This window comes from Somniosus microcephalus, unplaced genomic scaffold, assembly GCF_052327205.1.
Source record: "Somniosus microcephalus isolate GS21.2 unplaced genomic scaffold, FLI_Smic_1.0 unresolved_chr4, whole genome shotgun sequence".
Taxonomy (NCBI): Eukaryota; Metazoa; Chordata; class Chondrichthyes; order Squaliformes; family Somniosidae; genus Somniosus; species Somniosus microcephalus.
In genome coordinates, this window is record NW_028225182.1 from 38,885,809 (window position 1) to 38,901,505 (window position 15,697).

General features: G+C 48.6%; 1 protein-coding gene across 1 annotated transcript in view; it reads left to right on the plus strand.

Moving 5' to 3' along the window:
• slc12a9 (solute carrier family 12 member 9) overlaps positions 1-15,697 on the plus strand; it is a 49,368-nt gene that overhangs the window by 7,771 nt on the left and 25,900 nt on the right. Inside the window, exon 2 of the mRNA XM_085977347.1 lies at positions 13,653-13,787. Coding sequence (XP_085833473.1) covers positions 13,653-13,787 — 135 coding nt within the window. The remainder of the gene's footprint in view (positions 1-13,652; positions 13,788-15,697) is intronic.

Below are 15,697 nucleotides of genomic sequence, written 5' to 3' on the forward strand. Positions count from 1 at the left end.
TGATCTGATGCGATGCATTCCACAGTCTGGGACTCATGGCCACAGTCGCACTTCTTCGGGTCGTCCCTTCTGTCCCACTGGCGGGGCAGCTGGCTTCATCGTCCATGCCCTGTGCGGATTCGGTGGAGTGCCGTCCGCTGTCTTCGAGGGAGGTCGAAGCCAGGGACCTCTGCTGTTGTCCAGTGATGAGGTGCTGGCTCTTCTGTGTTGCGGGCGCCCCGCGATTCCGTCCATCTGGATGGCGGGTCGACACCAGCCAATGAAGTTCTGTCACTAGGGAAAATAATGACCTGAAGCACCTGTTTTTGGGCTTTGGTTCACAGATGGTAATCGTGCTTTGAGGCGGAAGTAACTTCTGTGTCGCGCTTGACCTCTCCTAACTAGCTCGTAACTTGCCTAAGCTGTTCTCTGGGTGAGATGTTTAACTCTGGCAATTGTAATTTTTTGTGTTTGGTTCCAAAATCAACACCCAAGTCTCCCTGGGCAGCCAATGTGTGCACAGCAAGATCCCACAAAGAGCAATGTGATAATGGCCAGAGAATTTTTTTTACTGATGCTGTTTTGAAGGATAAATATTGGCCCAGGACATCGGGGAGTGCTCCCCTTCCAATAGTGGGATCTTTTATATTGATCTGAGAGAGCAGACGGGGCCTCGGTTTAATGTCTCATCCGAAAGACCGCACCTCCGACAATGCAGCACTCCGTCAGCACTGCACTGGGAGTGTCGGCCTAGATTTTGGGGCCGTCTCTCTGGAGAGGGGCTCGAACCCATGGCCTTCTGACTCGGAGGAGAGAGTGCTACCCACTGAACCACGGTTAACAGTAGGGGGGGGGGTGGGTGCTGAGGTGAAGGGGGGGGGCAGGACTCCTAGAGTAGGGACCCTCGTCACCCATTCAGTGACCCTGCTGGAAAGCGCCCGTGCGAATGTCTGGGTTGGGCTTGGTGGTGATGCCCCTGCTGGCTGAATATCCTGCCAGCATGCGCTGCCCGGGCTCGCACGACGAGCGAGGCCCTAGAAGGTAATGGACATTGAACCGTACCCCAGCAACAGTTCATCACCTCCTGAAAGGAGGAAGGGAAGAGAAACAAATTGTGCTATTTTTTTGTTGTTGACATTTAGTGACTAGTTTTGGGGATCCACTGTTGATGTAAGTGAGCGACCCAATCCTGGCAATGTGGGCGGAGCTCTGACTGATGCAATGGAGTCGAGGAGTAGTTTTTGTAGCCTCTTGTCAATGGGTTCATTGTTGCCTTGTTCCCCTGACATGTGATGCAGTCATATGGGCAGGGGTGTCTGTGTGTCTGGTTAGAGTAGATCACGAGGAATCTTCCCTTCAATGTGCGAGTGTGCATTTTGTGAGTGTCTTGCCACCATTTATACAACACTGAGGGCATGGCTGCTGACTGGGGTACAGTGGCCTAGTGGTTATGTTACTGGACTAGTAATCCCAGGGGCCTGGACTAATCTGCCCAAAGACATGGGTTCAAATCCCACCACGGCATGGCTGAGGAATTTAAATTCAGTTAATTAAATAAATCTGGTGACCATGAAACTACTGGATTGTCTTAAAAACCTATCTGGTTCACTTGGGGAAGAAAATCTGCTGCCCTTACCCGGTCTGGCCTATGTGACTCCAGACCCACAGCAATGTGGTTGACTCTGAATTGCCCTCTGATATGGCCCAGCGATCCACTCGGTTATACCAAACTGCCACACGGACTGCAGTGGTTCAAGAAGGCGGCTCACCACCACCTTCTCGAGGGCAATCAGGGATGGGCAATAAATGCTGGCCTTGCCAGCGAGACCCGCATCCCAGGAACGAATATTTTAAAATGTTCAAAATGCAGTTTGATGCTTGGGGTTTCAGTGTCTGGTACAAGAGGCATGAGCCGCTATACTGAAGTTTTATTGAGCTGTAGTTAGAAGTATTGAGTTCCCTTGGATTTCCACTATATAAAGGGAGACCGTTCGATCGGGAGGCTGAAGTCTATTAAGACCAGTCTGTCTTGTCTTGGCTTTATTTTTAGATTTGTATTTGGGATGTGGGCGTCGCTGGCGAGGCCAGCATTTATTGCCCTTGAGAAGGTGGTGGTGAGATGCCTTCTTGAACCGCTGCAGTCTGTGTGGTGAAGGTGCTCCCACAGTGCTGTTAGGGAGGGAGTTCCAGGATTTTGACCCAGCGACGATGAAGGAACAGCTGATATATTTCCAAGTCAGGATGATGTGGAACTTGTAGGTGGTGGTGTTCCCCTGCGCCTGCTGCCCTTGTCCTTCTAGGTGGTAGAGGTTGTGGGTTTGGGAGGTGCTGCCGAAGCAGCCTTGGCGAGTTGCTGCAGTGCATGTTGTAGATGGTACACACTGCAGCCACGGTGCGCCAGTGGTGGAGGGAGTGAATGTTTAAGGTGGTGGGTGGGGTGTCGCTCGAGCGGGCTGCTTTGCCCTGGATGGTGTCGAGCATCTTGTGGTGTTGGAGCTGCTCTCATCCAGGCAAGTGGAGAGTATTCCGTCACCCTCCTGACTTGTGCCTTGTAGATGGAAAGTTGTAACTAATGAGTGAAGTGCTGAAAGAAAATGAGGGGAACTTTTTTTATCGCCCGTGATTTTTTTTCCTCCTGGTTGTTGCTCACAGCAATCTTCGATTCCTGGAGGCTCCCGGCCAATCCTGAAGGGCTCGGCATCCCCACTCCTGCCTTCTGAGGGATTAAAGTACGAATGGCCTTGATCTCTGCAGTATTGGAACGTCCTAGTGAAGCATTGCGTGTCTCAAGCCAAACACGGAGTGGGTTTACAGCTCTATAAAACTGAGCATTGTCGATGACAGCACATGGGTGCGGTTAACTAATTGCAGGATGATGTATTGGAAGCGATCGAGCTTTATTTAACTTCCCCTCCCCTCACTAAAACTGATTATCTAATCATGATCACATTACTGTTTGTGGGAGCTTGGTGTGCACAAACTGGCTGCCACATTTCAGAAGAACATAAATAGGAGTCGGCCGTTCGGCTCCTTGTTCCTGCTCCACCATTCAATAAGATCATGGCTGATCTTCTACCTCATCTCCACTTTCCTGCACTATCCCCATATCCATTGGTTCCCTTAATATTCAAAAATCTATCGATCTCTGTCTTGAATATACTCAATGACGGAGCCTTCACAGCCCTCTGGGGTAGCAAATTCCAAAGATTCGCCACCCTCCGAGTGAAGAAATTTCTCATCAGTCCTAAATGGCCGACCCCTTATTCTGAGTGACCCCTGGTTCTAGACTCCCCAGAGTTCCTACATCACAACAGTGACTAAACTTCATTGGCTGTGAAGCCAATCCTGGGACGTCCCGAGGTTGTGAAAGGCGCGGCATAAATAGAAGTGTCTTCTCTTTTTTTCGGGCTATTAACAGTCCTAATAAGGCAGGTGAGGCAATGGAGGGTTTGGAGGTTATAGTTATTGAGCATTGTATATCTAAGTCAACAGGAAGTGAATACGAGTGGGGTGTTAAATGGACGACTGATCCAACCCTGACCGTTTTCCTGCTGAGCAGATTTGATTAAAGTTGCCCACTTTTACTTTGAAGTCTCGAGAGACAAAGACAGAGAAGGGTTCAAGTGAACCTTATTGGACTGGCAGGCTGTAACTAGGGGGGTACCGCAAGGATCAGTGCTTGGGCCTCAGCCATTCACAATCTACATCAATGATTTGGATGAGGGGACCAAATGTAATATATCCAAGTTTGCTGCTGATACAAAGCTGGGTGGGAATTTAAGTTGTGAGGAGGGTGCAAGGAGGCTTCAAGGGGATATAGACAGGCCATGTGAGTGGGCAAGAACATGGCAAATGGAATATGATGTGGAGAAATGTGAAGTTATCCACTTTGGTAGGGGAAAAATAGAAAAGCAGAGTATTTTTTAAATGGTGAGAGATTGGGGAAAGGTTGGTGTTCAGAGGGATGTGGGTGTCCTTGTACTGAAAGTTAACATGCAGGTACAGCAAGCAATTAGGAAAGCAAATAATATGTTGGCCTTTTATTACAAGAGGATTTGAGTATAAAAGTAAAGATGTCTTACTGCAATTATATAGGGCCCTGGTGAGACCACACCTGGAGTATTGTGTACAGTTTTGGTCTCTTTACCTAAGGAAGGATAGACTTGCCATAGAGGGAGTGCAACGAAGGTTCACCAGACTGGTTCCTGGGATGGGGGGATTGAGTAGACTAGGCCTATATTCTCTAAGGTTTAGAAGAATGAGAGGCGATCTCATTGAAACATACAAAATTCTTTCAGGGTTTGACAGGGTAGATGCAGTGAGGATGTTTTCCCCCTGGCTGGGAAGTCTAGAACCAGGGGCCACAGTCTCAGGATAAGGGGTTGGCCATTTAGGACTGATGAGAAATTTCTTCACTCAGAGGGTGGTGAATCTTTGGAATTCTCTACCCCAGAGGGCTGTGGAGGCTCAGTCATTGAGTATATTCAAGACAGAGATCGATAGATGTTTGGATATTAAGGGAATCGAGGGATATGGGGATAGTGCAGGGAAGTGGAGATGAGGTAGAAGATCAGCCATGATCTTACTAAATGGCGGAGCAGGCTCGAAGGACCAAATGGCCGACTCCTGCTCCTATTTCTTATGTTATACCAGGAATGAGGGACTTCTGTTATGTGGCGAGACTGGAGCAACTGTTTGTTTGTTCTCCTTGGAGCAGAGAAGGTGAAGAACATAATAGGAGCAGGAGTCGGCCATTCAGCCCCTTGAGCCTGCTCCGCCATTCAATAACATCAAGGCTGATCTTCTACCTCCACTCCACTTTCCTGCCCAATCCTCAAGGAAGTTATGCTGAACCTTCCTAAATCACTGGTTTGGCCTCCTTTGGAGTTCTCTCAATTCTGGGCGCCACCCTTTTAGGAAGGATGTCAAGGCCTTGGAGAGGGTGTGGAGGATTACTGGAATGGTACCAGGGATGAGAGACTTCAGTTATGTGGAGAGGCTGGGATTAACATAAAAACATAGAAGATAGGAGCAGGAGTAGGCCCTTCGAGCCTGCTCTGCCATTTAATGAGATCATGGCTGATCATCCAAATTCAGTACCCTGTCCCTGCCTTCTCCCCATATCCCTTGATCCCTTTAGCCTCAAGAAATATATCCAACTCTTTCTTGAATATATTTAATGAATTGGCCTCCACCGCCCTCTGGCAGAGAATTCCACAGGTTCACCACTCTCTGGGTGAAGAAATTCCTCCTCATTTCAGTCCTAAATGGCTTACCCCTTATTCTTAGACTGTGACCCCTGGTTTTGGACTCCCTGGCCATCAGAAACATCCTTCCTGCATCTAGTCTGTCCAGACCTGACAGAATTTTATAGGTTTCGATGAGATCCCCTCAATCTTCTAAACTCCAGTGAGTATAAGCCCAATTGACCCAATCTCTCCTCATACGTCATTCCTGCCATCCCAGGTATCAGCCTGGTGAATCTTCGCTGCACTCCCTCCATGGCAAGAACGTCCTTCCTTAGGTAAGGTGACAAACTGCACACAATACTCCAGATGTGGTCTCACCAAGGCCCTGTACAACTGTAGCAAGACATCCTTGTTCCTGTACTCGAACCCTCTTGCTACGAAGGCCAACATATCATTTGCCGCCTTAACTGCCTGCTGCACCTGCATGCTTACCTTCAGCGACTGGTGCACAAGGACACCCAGGTCTCTTTGCACTTCCCCTTCTCCCAACCTATTGCCATTCAAATAATCTGCTTTCCTGTTTTTGCCACCAAAGTGGATAACCTCACATTTATCCACATTATACTGCATTTGTCATGTTTCTGCCCAATCACCCAACCTGTCCAAATCATACTGGAGTTTCACGACATCCTCCTCACAGCTTACCCTCCCACCCAGCTTTGTGTCGTCTGCAAATTTGGAGATATTACATCCAATTCCCTCGTTCAGATCATTAATATATATTGTGAACAGCTGGAGTCCTAGGACCGATCCTTGCAGTACCCCACTAGTCACTGCCTGCCACTCGGAAAACGACCCGTTTATTCCAACTCTTTGCTTTCTGTCCGCCAACCAGTTCTCTATCCAAGTCAATACCTTGCCCCCAATCCCATATGCCTTAAGTTTGCATGCTAATCTCTTATGCGGGACCTTATCGAAAGCCTTCTGGAAGTCCAAATACACCACATCCACTGGTTCTCCCTTATCTATTTTACCAGTTACATCCTCAAAAAATTCCAGTAGATTAGTCAAGCATGATTTACCTTTTGTAAATCCATGTTGACTTTGTCCGATCCTGTCGCTGCTTTCCAAGTGCTCTGCTATTACATCTTTTATAATAGACTCTAGCATTTTCCCCACTACTGATGTCAGGCTATAATTCCCTGCTTTTTCTCTACCACCTTTTTTGAAAACTGGGGTAACATTAGCTACCCTCCAATCCATGGGTACTGTTCCAGAGTCTATCGAGTTCTGGAAGATGACCAGCAATGCATCTACTATCTCTAGGGCCACTTCCTTAAGTACCCTGGGATGTAGACCATCAGGCCCAGGGGATTTATCGGCCTTCAGTCCCATCAATTTTCCTAACACCATTTCCCTACAAATACTGATTTCTTTCAGTTCCTCCCTTTCATCAGACCCTATGTTCCCCGGCACCTCTGGGAGGTTATTTGTGTCCTCCTTTGTAAAGACCGAACCAAAGTATGTATTTAGTTGGTCTGCCATTTCTTTGTTCCCCATTATAAATTCCCCTGATTCTGACTGCAAGGGACCTACGCTTGACTTCACCAATCTTTTTCTCTTCACATACCTATAGAAGCTTTTACAGTCAGTTTTTATGTTCCCTGCTAGCTTACTCTCATATTCTATTTTCCCTTTCTTAATTAATCCCTTTGTCCTCCTTTGACTCCTAAACTGCTCCCAATCTTCAGGATTATTGCTTTTTCTAGCCAATTTATATGCCCTCTCCTTGGATCTTATGCTATCCCTAATTTCCCTTGTTAGCCACGGTTGAGTCACCTTTTTTGTTTTATTTTTATGCCTACTGGGATGAACAAATTCTGTAGCTCATCCATTTGGTCTTTGAATGTTTGCCATTGCCTATCCACCCTTTGAGTGCCATTCCCCAATCAATCCTACCCAACTCGCTCCTCAGACCATCATAGTTTCCTTTATTTAAATTGAGGACCCTTGTCTCTGAGTCAACTACTTCATTCTCCATCTTAATGAAGAATTCGATCATATGATCGCTCTGACCCAAGGGGCCGCATACAACAAGATTGCTTGGCGCAGAGAAGGTTAAGTGGAGATTTAATAGAGGCGTTCAAAATCATGAAGGGTTTTGTGATCAAGTAAATAAGGAGAAACTGTTTCCACTGGCAGGAGGGTCAGTACATAAGAACATAAGAAGTAGGAGCAGGAGTAGGCCAATCGGCCCCTCGAGCCTGTTCCGCCATTCAATAAGATCATGGCTGATCTGATCCTAACCGCCAATCCACTATCACAGAACCATCTCCTGAATCTAACAGAATTAGACACACGAAATAGGAGCAGGATCAGGCTACACGGTCCCTGGGCCCGCTCCGCTACCCACAGGGCCATGACCGATCCGAACCTAGACTCATGTCCAAATTCCTGCCTGCTCCCCATAACCCTTAATTCCCTTTTACTTCTAGGAAACTGTCTATTTCTGTTTTAAATTTATGTGATGATGTAGCTTCCACAGCTTTGTGGGGCAGCATATTCCATGGACCTACCACCCTCTAAGTGAAGTAGTTCCTCCTCATCTCAGTTTTGAAAGAGCAGCCCCTTATTCTAAGACTATGCCCCCTAGTTCTAGTTTCACCCATCATCGGGAACATCCTCCCCGCAGCCACCCGATCCAACCCCTTCACAATCTTCTGTTTCAATAAGATCGCCTCTCATTCTTCTGAACTCCAATGAGTAGAGTCCCAATCTACTCAACCTCTCCTCATATGTCCATCCCCTCATCCCCGGGATTAACCGAGTGAACCTTCTTTGTACTGACTCGAGAGCAAGTATGTCCTTTCTTAAGTATGGACACCAAAACTGTACGCAGTATTCCAGGTGCGGTCTCACCAATACCTTGTACAACTGAAGCAATACCTCCCTATTTTTATATTCTATTCCCCCTAGCAATGAAAGCCAGCATTCCATTGGCCTTCTTAATCACCAGAGGGACACAGATTTAAGGTGATTGGCAAAAGAACCGGCGGGGAAGATGAGGAGGATTTTTTTTACGTAGCGTTGTTGTGATCTGGAATGCGCTGCCTGAAAGGGCGGTGGAAGCAGATTCAATAGTAACCTTCAAAAGGGAATCTGATAAATACTGGGGTGGAAATTTGCTGAGCTCTGGGGAAAGCAGGAGGTGTAAAACTAATTGGAGTGCGCTCTCTTTTCAAAGAGCCGGCATCACCACAGTGGACTGAATGGCCTCCTTCTGTGCAGTTGTTCAATGACTAGTGCCACAGGATCTGTCCTTTTTTGCCAACTAGAGATGGCAGGCAGGGCTTTATCTGGAAAAATAGCACCTCTTCAACACAGTGCTCCAGTGGCCTGCCCCACATTCATCCCTCGACCGGCACCAATTAGAATCCGATTAACTGGCCACTAGCTTGCTGCTGTGGGATCCTGTTGTGCTCAAAATGGCTGCTGCATGTGTTGACTTTGGGGCGCCTCGACATTAGCAGCAACAACTACTTGTATTGATATAGCGCTTTTTAACGTGGTAGTAAAACGTCCCAAGGTGCTGCACAAGAGTGATTTAGAAGACACAAAATTTGACTGAGCCACATGGAGAAATTAGGGCAGGTGACCAAAAGCTTGGTCGATGAGGTATGTTTTAAGGAGCGTCTTAAAGGAGGCAAGAGAGGTAGCGAGGCGGAGAAGTTTAGGCAGGGAATTCCAGAGCTTGGGGCCCAGGCAACAGAAGGCACGGCCACCAAAGGTTGAGCGATTTTATAACGGAAACGGTAGCAGTGGTTATGTTACTGGACTAGTAATCCAGAGGCCTGGACGATTATGCCCAAAGACACGAGTACAAATCCCAGCACAGCAGCTGGAATAAAAAGCTAGTCTCAGTAATGGGGACCATGGGAAGGAAATCTATTGTCTTTACCCGGTCTGGCCTATGTTACTCCAGACCCACAGCAAGGTGGTTGACTCTTAACTGCTCCCTCTGAAATGAGCGGAGGAGGATGTCGTGAAACTCCAGTATGATTTGGACAGGTTGGGTGATTGGGCAGAAACATGGCAAATGCACTATAATGTGGATAAATGTGAGGTTATCCACTTTGGTGGCAAAAACAGGAAGGCAGATTATTATTTGAATGGCAATAGATTGGGAGAAGGGGAAGTGCAACGAGACCTGGGTGTTCTTGTGCACCAGTCGCTGAAGGTAAGCATGCAGGTGCAGCAGGCGGTTAAGAAGGCAAATGGTATGTTGGCCTTCGTAGCGAGAGGGTTTGAGTACAGGAACAAGGATGTCTTGCTGCAGTTGTACTGGGTCTTGGTGAGACCACATCTTGAGTATTGTGTGCAGTTTTAGTCGCCTTATCTGAGGAAGGATGTTCTTGCCATGGAAGGAATGCAGCGACGATTCACCAGGCTGATACCTGGGATGGCAGGAATGATGTATGAGGAGAGATTGTGTCGATTGGGCTTATACTCGCTGGCGTTTAGAAGATTGAGAGGGGATCTCATTGAAACCTATAAAATTCTGTCGGGCCTGGACAGACTAGATGCAGGAAGGATGTTCCCGATGGCAGGGGAGTCCAGAACCAGGGGTCACAGTCTAAGGATAAGGGGTAAGCCATTTAGGACAGAAATGAGGAGGAATTTCTTCACCGAGTGGTGAACCTATGGAATTCTCTACCACAGAGGGCGATGGAGGCCAATACATTAAATATATTCAAGAAGGAGTTGGATATATTTCTTAAGGCTAAAGGGATCAAGGGATACGGGGAGAAGGCGGGGACGGGGTACTGAATTTGGATGATCAGCCATGATCTCATCGAATGGCGGAGCAGGCTCGAAGGGCCGAATGGCCTACTCCTGCTCCTATCTTCTATGTTTCTATGACCCAGCAAGCCACTTGCCGCTATGCACCACAGACTGTAGCGGTTCAAGAAGGCAGCTCACCACCACCTTCTCGAGGACAACTAAGGATGGGCAATAAATGCCAGTCTTGCCAGTGACGCCCACATCAATGAATGAATTTTTTTAAATGTAGGAGTGAAAATGTGGAAAATCACTGGTTAGCCCTCAGCTGGAATATTGTGTCCAATTCTGGGCAACGCACTTTTTTAAGAAGGATGTCAAGGCCTTGGAGAGGGTGCAGAGGAGATTTACCAAAATGGTACCAAGGATGAGAGACTTCAGTTACGTGGAGAAGCTGGGGTTGTTCTCCTTGGAGCAGAGAAGGTTAAGGGGAGATTTAATCGGTGTCCAAAATCGTGAATGGTTTTGTGATCAATAAGGAGAAAATGTTTCCACTGGCAGGAGGATCGGTAACCAGAGGGACACAGATTTAACGTAACTGGCAGAAGAGCCAATGGGGAGATGAGAATTTTTTTGCTTAGTGAGTTATGATCTGGAATGCGCTGCCTGAAAGGGCGGTGGAAGCAAATTTAATAACTTTCAAAAGGGGCATTGGATAAATACTTGAAGAGAACATTACAGGGCTGTGGGGAAAGAGCAGGGAGGCAGTGGGACTAATTGATGGCTCTTTCAAAGAGCCGGCACAGGCCCGATGGGCCGAATGGCCTCCTTCTGTGCCGTATCCTCCCATGATTCTAAGTTGCGGAGTAGTCGCCCACCTGAACAAATAATAATAAAAAAAATCAGATACTCGAGGGCAAAGTTAGAGGAGCGCAGATATCTCTGGGTGGGGGGGGGGGGCTGCTATATCTTCAATGTGCTGGGTAAAAAAAGTTGCCGTTGCACATTTTGCCATTAGCTAACTAGTTGGTAAATGATAGCATTCTTGTCGAACCAGTCTGGAAACTTGTGGTGCGATGACTTCCAAAAATAACTTCAAAATGTGAGTGTGCACTAATTGATAAAAGCAGTTTCTGCCCGTGCGTCAAATAAACGTCTGTCTGAACGCATGAAACATGTTTCAAAAACACCAAACTCCCACGAGGGAGTGCAGACACCTGCAAGAACACAGGCCTGTAGATGAACTGTGGGATCTTTTTACGCTTGCCAGAGAAGCCGGACAGGGCATGAGGCTTTTATTCAAGAAATTCTCATCCTTGTTTTCAAATCCCTCCATGGCCTCGTGCCCCACCCCCCCCATCTCTGTAACCTCCTACAGCCACCCCCCCACCCCGCCCCGCGATATCTGCACTCCTCCGATTCTGCCCTCTTGGGCATCTCTGATTTTCCTCGTGTGGGAATGAGGAAAATCGTAGAACTAGGGGGCATAATTTCAGAATAAGGGGGCACCCTTTTAAATCGGAAAGGAGGAATTTCTTCTGAGGGTTGTGGATCTTTGGAATTCTCTACCCCAGAGAGCTGTGGAGGTGGAGTCATTGAATATATTTAAGGTGTGGAGATGCCGGTGTTGGACTGGGGTGGACAAATGTAAGAAATCTCAACACCAGGTTATAGTCTAACAGCTTTATTTGAAATAAGACAGTGCAGCACTCCCTCAGTACTGCACTGGTGTCGGCCTAGATTATAGGCTGACGTCCTGGAGTGGGGCTTGAACCGGTGACTCGAGAGACCGCACCAAACCACCACTTGGAAAGGGTGTGTTGGGCAGTGCCAGTGTCGGTTGTGGTGCGGGAGGGGGTAAACTACCACAGAGCGAAAGATTGCGGCAGGTCCTGAACTCGAGACTTGCATTTATACAGCATCTTTTGCAACCTCCCGACGTCCCAATGTACTTTACAGCCCATGAAGTACTTTTGAAGTGTAGTCACTGTTGTAATGTAGTTGGTAGCACCCTAGCCTCTGAGTCAGAAGATGTGGGTTCAAGTCCCACTCCAGAGACTTGAGCACAAATTTAAAAAATCCAGGCTGACGCTCCCAGTGCAGCGCTGAGGGAGCGCCGCACTGTCGGAGGTGCGGTCTTTCGGATGAGATGTTAAACCGAGGCCCCCGTCTGCTCCCTCAGGTGGACGTAAAAGATCACGTGGCACTATTTGAAGAGCAGGGGAGGAGTTACCCCTGGGGCCAATATTTATCCCTCCATCAACATCACTAAAAACAGATTATCTGGTCATAATCCCATTGATGTTTGTGGGAGCTTGCTGTGTACAAATTGGCTGCCGCGTTTCCCTAACACGTCTATCGATTTCCATCTTGAAAGCTCCAATTGTCCGACAGCATCCACAGCCTTTTGGGGAGAGTCAAAACATTTTTTAATTTGTTTATGGGATGTGGACGTCGCTGGCTAGGCCAGTATTTATCGCCCATCCCTAGTTGTCCTGGAGCAGGTGGTGGTGAGCTGCCTTGAACTGCTGCAGTCCGTGTGGTGAAGGCGCTCCCACAGTGTTGTTAGGGAGGGAGTTCCAGGATTTTGACTCGGCGACGATCAAGGAACAGACGATATATTTCCAAGTCAGGATGATGTGTGACTCGGAGGGGGACTTGGAGGTGGTGGTGTTCCCATGCGCCTGCTGCCCTTGTCCTTCTAGGTGGTAGAGGTCGTGGGTTTGGGAGGTGCTGCCGAAGAAGCCTTGGCGAGTTGCTGCAGTGCATCTTGTAGATGGTACACACTGCAGCCACGGTACGCCGGTGGTGGAGGGAGTGAATGTTTAAGGTGGTGGATGGGGTGCCAATCAAGCGGGCTGCTTGAATGTTGTTGGAGTTTTACGACCATTCTTATGTGGTGGGAGGGGGAGGAGTGCTACCTGATTTCGCTCCTGAGCAGCCTGGCTCTAAGATGTTGATTTGCGGTGGGATTTTTCGGGGGTGGGGTGGGTGCGTGGAAGGGGTGTGGGTCTACAAGCTGGCTGCCCTTTGAACTCTTCCCTGGTGGCCATTCCTGTGTGCCCCAAAATGGAGGGGAGGGGAGGTGGCTGGGAGGGGGGGCTGCAGCTATTTGACCCTGGAAAGCATGGCGATTGAGCCAGATTCTGTCCACACATGCAAGGATAGCAATCAGGAGAACGAAACCACTGTTTGCTCTCTTGCTTGCTCATCCTGCAGCTCCGAGGCTGCATGTTTTACTTCACAAATGCCCTGCTGTGGTAACTTAATTATCGGCTGCACTTTCAGGATCTTGGATCTGGCAGCCGATCTCCAATTTTGGGGGTGGGGGTGGTGGTGCTGGTAATTCAGTGAAATACGGTGGTTATGGAGACAACAGATCAACATTGACTCATCTGGTAAACAACTGCTGTTATTCCTCGCCCTCACCCCTTCTGCTAAACCAGCTGTCCAACAGACACCTGTTTATAATCTAGCTCTGACTTAACAGGCAGCGTTTAGTAACACTACCTCATCTGTGGAGTACCGGTGGGTACAGGTCTGTCACTGTATTACACTGCGGTACAGTACTGTGGGTACAGGTCTGTCACTAACACTGGGGTCCAGTACTTTCTTTGAAGGGGCGACTGACTGCGTTGAGCATCCGGTCCTCGCCTCCCAAGATGCTTACTGTTTCTGATGGTCCTTTTCTTTCTCTCTCTCTAGGTTTTGTCATCGGGCAGGCCGGGTTCCTGCAGTCGCTCCTCATGCTGGTGGTAGCCTACGTCATCATTAGTCTGACTGTGTTGTCGGTTTGTGCTATCTCCACCAATGGAGCAGTGAAGGGCGGCGGGGCTTACTGTATCCTTTTTACACAACGTCCGTGCCATTGAACTTCTTTGACCGCACCTCCCAAACCTGTGGCCTCCACCACCTAGAAGGACAAGGGGAGCAGGCGCGTGGGAACACCACCACCTCCAAGTTCCCCTCCGAGTCACACACCATCCTGACTTGGAAATATATTGGCCGTTCCTTCATCGCTGGGTCAAAATCCTGGAACTCCCTCCCTAACAGCACTGTGGGAGCACCTTCACCACACGGACTGCAGCGGTTCAAGAAGGCGGCTCACCACCACCTTCTCGAGGGCAATTATGGATGGGCAATAAAAGCTGGCCCTGCCAGCGATGCCCACATCCCATGAATGAATTTTAAAAAAAATTTTTTTTTTTTAAAAACAGTGCTTACCTGCCCCATGTTGGCTTGCCAACTCTAGTTGGGCCTATTCCTTGAAGTTGCACCTCATGACCTCCCCAACTCGACTTTTTTTTAAAATCTTTTTCTTCCCCCCCCCCCCCCCCCCCCCCCTTCTCCAATTCTGTCATATTCATGGAAGGCCGCCATTCCGCCCATCGAGTCCGTGCTGGCTCTCTGTGGAGCAATCCAGTCAGTCCCATTCCCCCGCTCTATCCCCGTAGCCCTGCAAGTTTATTTCCCTCAAGTGCCTATCCAGTCTCCCCTTGAAAACATCGAGTGTCTCCGCTTCCACCACTTCCGTCGGCAGCGAGTTCCAGGTCCTCACCACTCGCTGCGTAAAATAGTTTTTCCTCACGTCCCCCCTGTATCTCTTGCCCAAAACCTTAAATCTGTGTCCCCCTAGTCCTTGTACCATCAACTAGTGGGAACAGCCGTTCCCCGTCTAGCCTGTCCAAACCCGTCATAAACTTGTACATCTCTTATCAATCACCCCTCGATAATAAATTGTTTAAGGAAAATGGGGAATGAAGCCCACAATTTTTTTTTTTTAAATGTGGTGGTGATTTATCTGCTGGGTGTATCCGTGTCCAGGAGATTAATCTTCAATACATGGAGGCTGGAGCCCTCCAGTAACTCCAGACTGAACACAACCCCCAGGGACTGCAACTAGAGAGGGGACACAGGAGATTAACGAGGTTGTTGCCTGGGCTGGGGAATTTTATCTGAGGAAAGACTGGAGAACATAAGAAATAGGAGCAGGAGTCGGCCATTTGGCCCCTCGAGCCTGCTCCGCCATTCAATCGGATCATGGCTGATCTTCTACCTCGTCTGCACTGGGCCTGATATTCGCTCCCCTACGCTGGACTCCCTGGGCCAGGTATTGGGCGAGCTGCTCGCCCCCTGGGCCGCCTGTGATCGGGGACATTCACACACACACACGCTGTCTATTCCAGGGCTCTCTGGGCTTGTATTGTGGCAAGGCTGGGGTTGTTTTCTTTGGAACAGAGGAGGCTGAGGGGAGACTTAATTGAGGTGTATAAAATTGAGGGGCCTAGATAGAGTGGATAGGAAGGACCTATTTCCCTTCGCAGAGAGGTCAATAACCAGGGGGCACCGATTTAAAGTAATTGGTCGGAGGTTGAGAGGGGAGTTGAGGAGAACTTTGTTCACCCAGAGGGTGGTGGGGGTCTGGAACTCACTGCCTGAAAGGGTGGTAGAGGCAGAAACCCTCATCGCATTTAAAAAGTACTTGGATGTGCGCTTGAAGTGCCGTAACCTGCAGGGCTACGGACCAAGAGCTGGAACGTGGGATGAGGCTGGATGGCTCTTTGTGGGCCGGCACGGACACGATGGGCCGAATGGCCTCCTTCTGTACCATAGGCCATCTTCATGGAAGTTTATCACCACCTATCTTCTCGGGGCAACTAGGGATGGGCACTAAATGCCGGCCTTGCCAGCGACTCTTATATCTTGTGAATAAATTAAAAATAACTACCTTTTTTTGAGTTCACATTTTA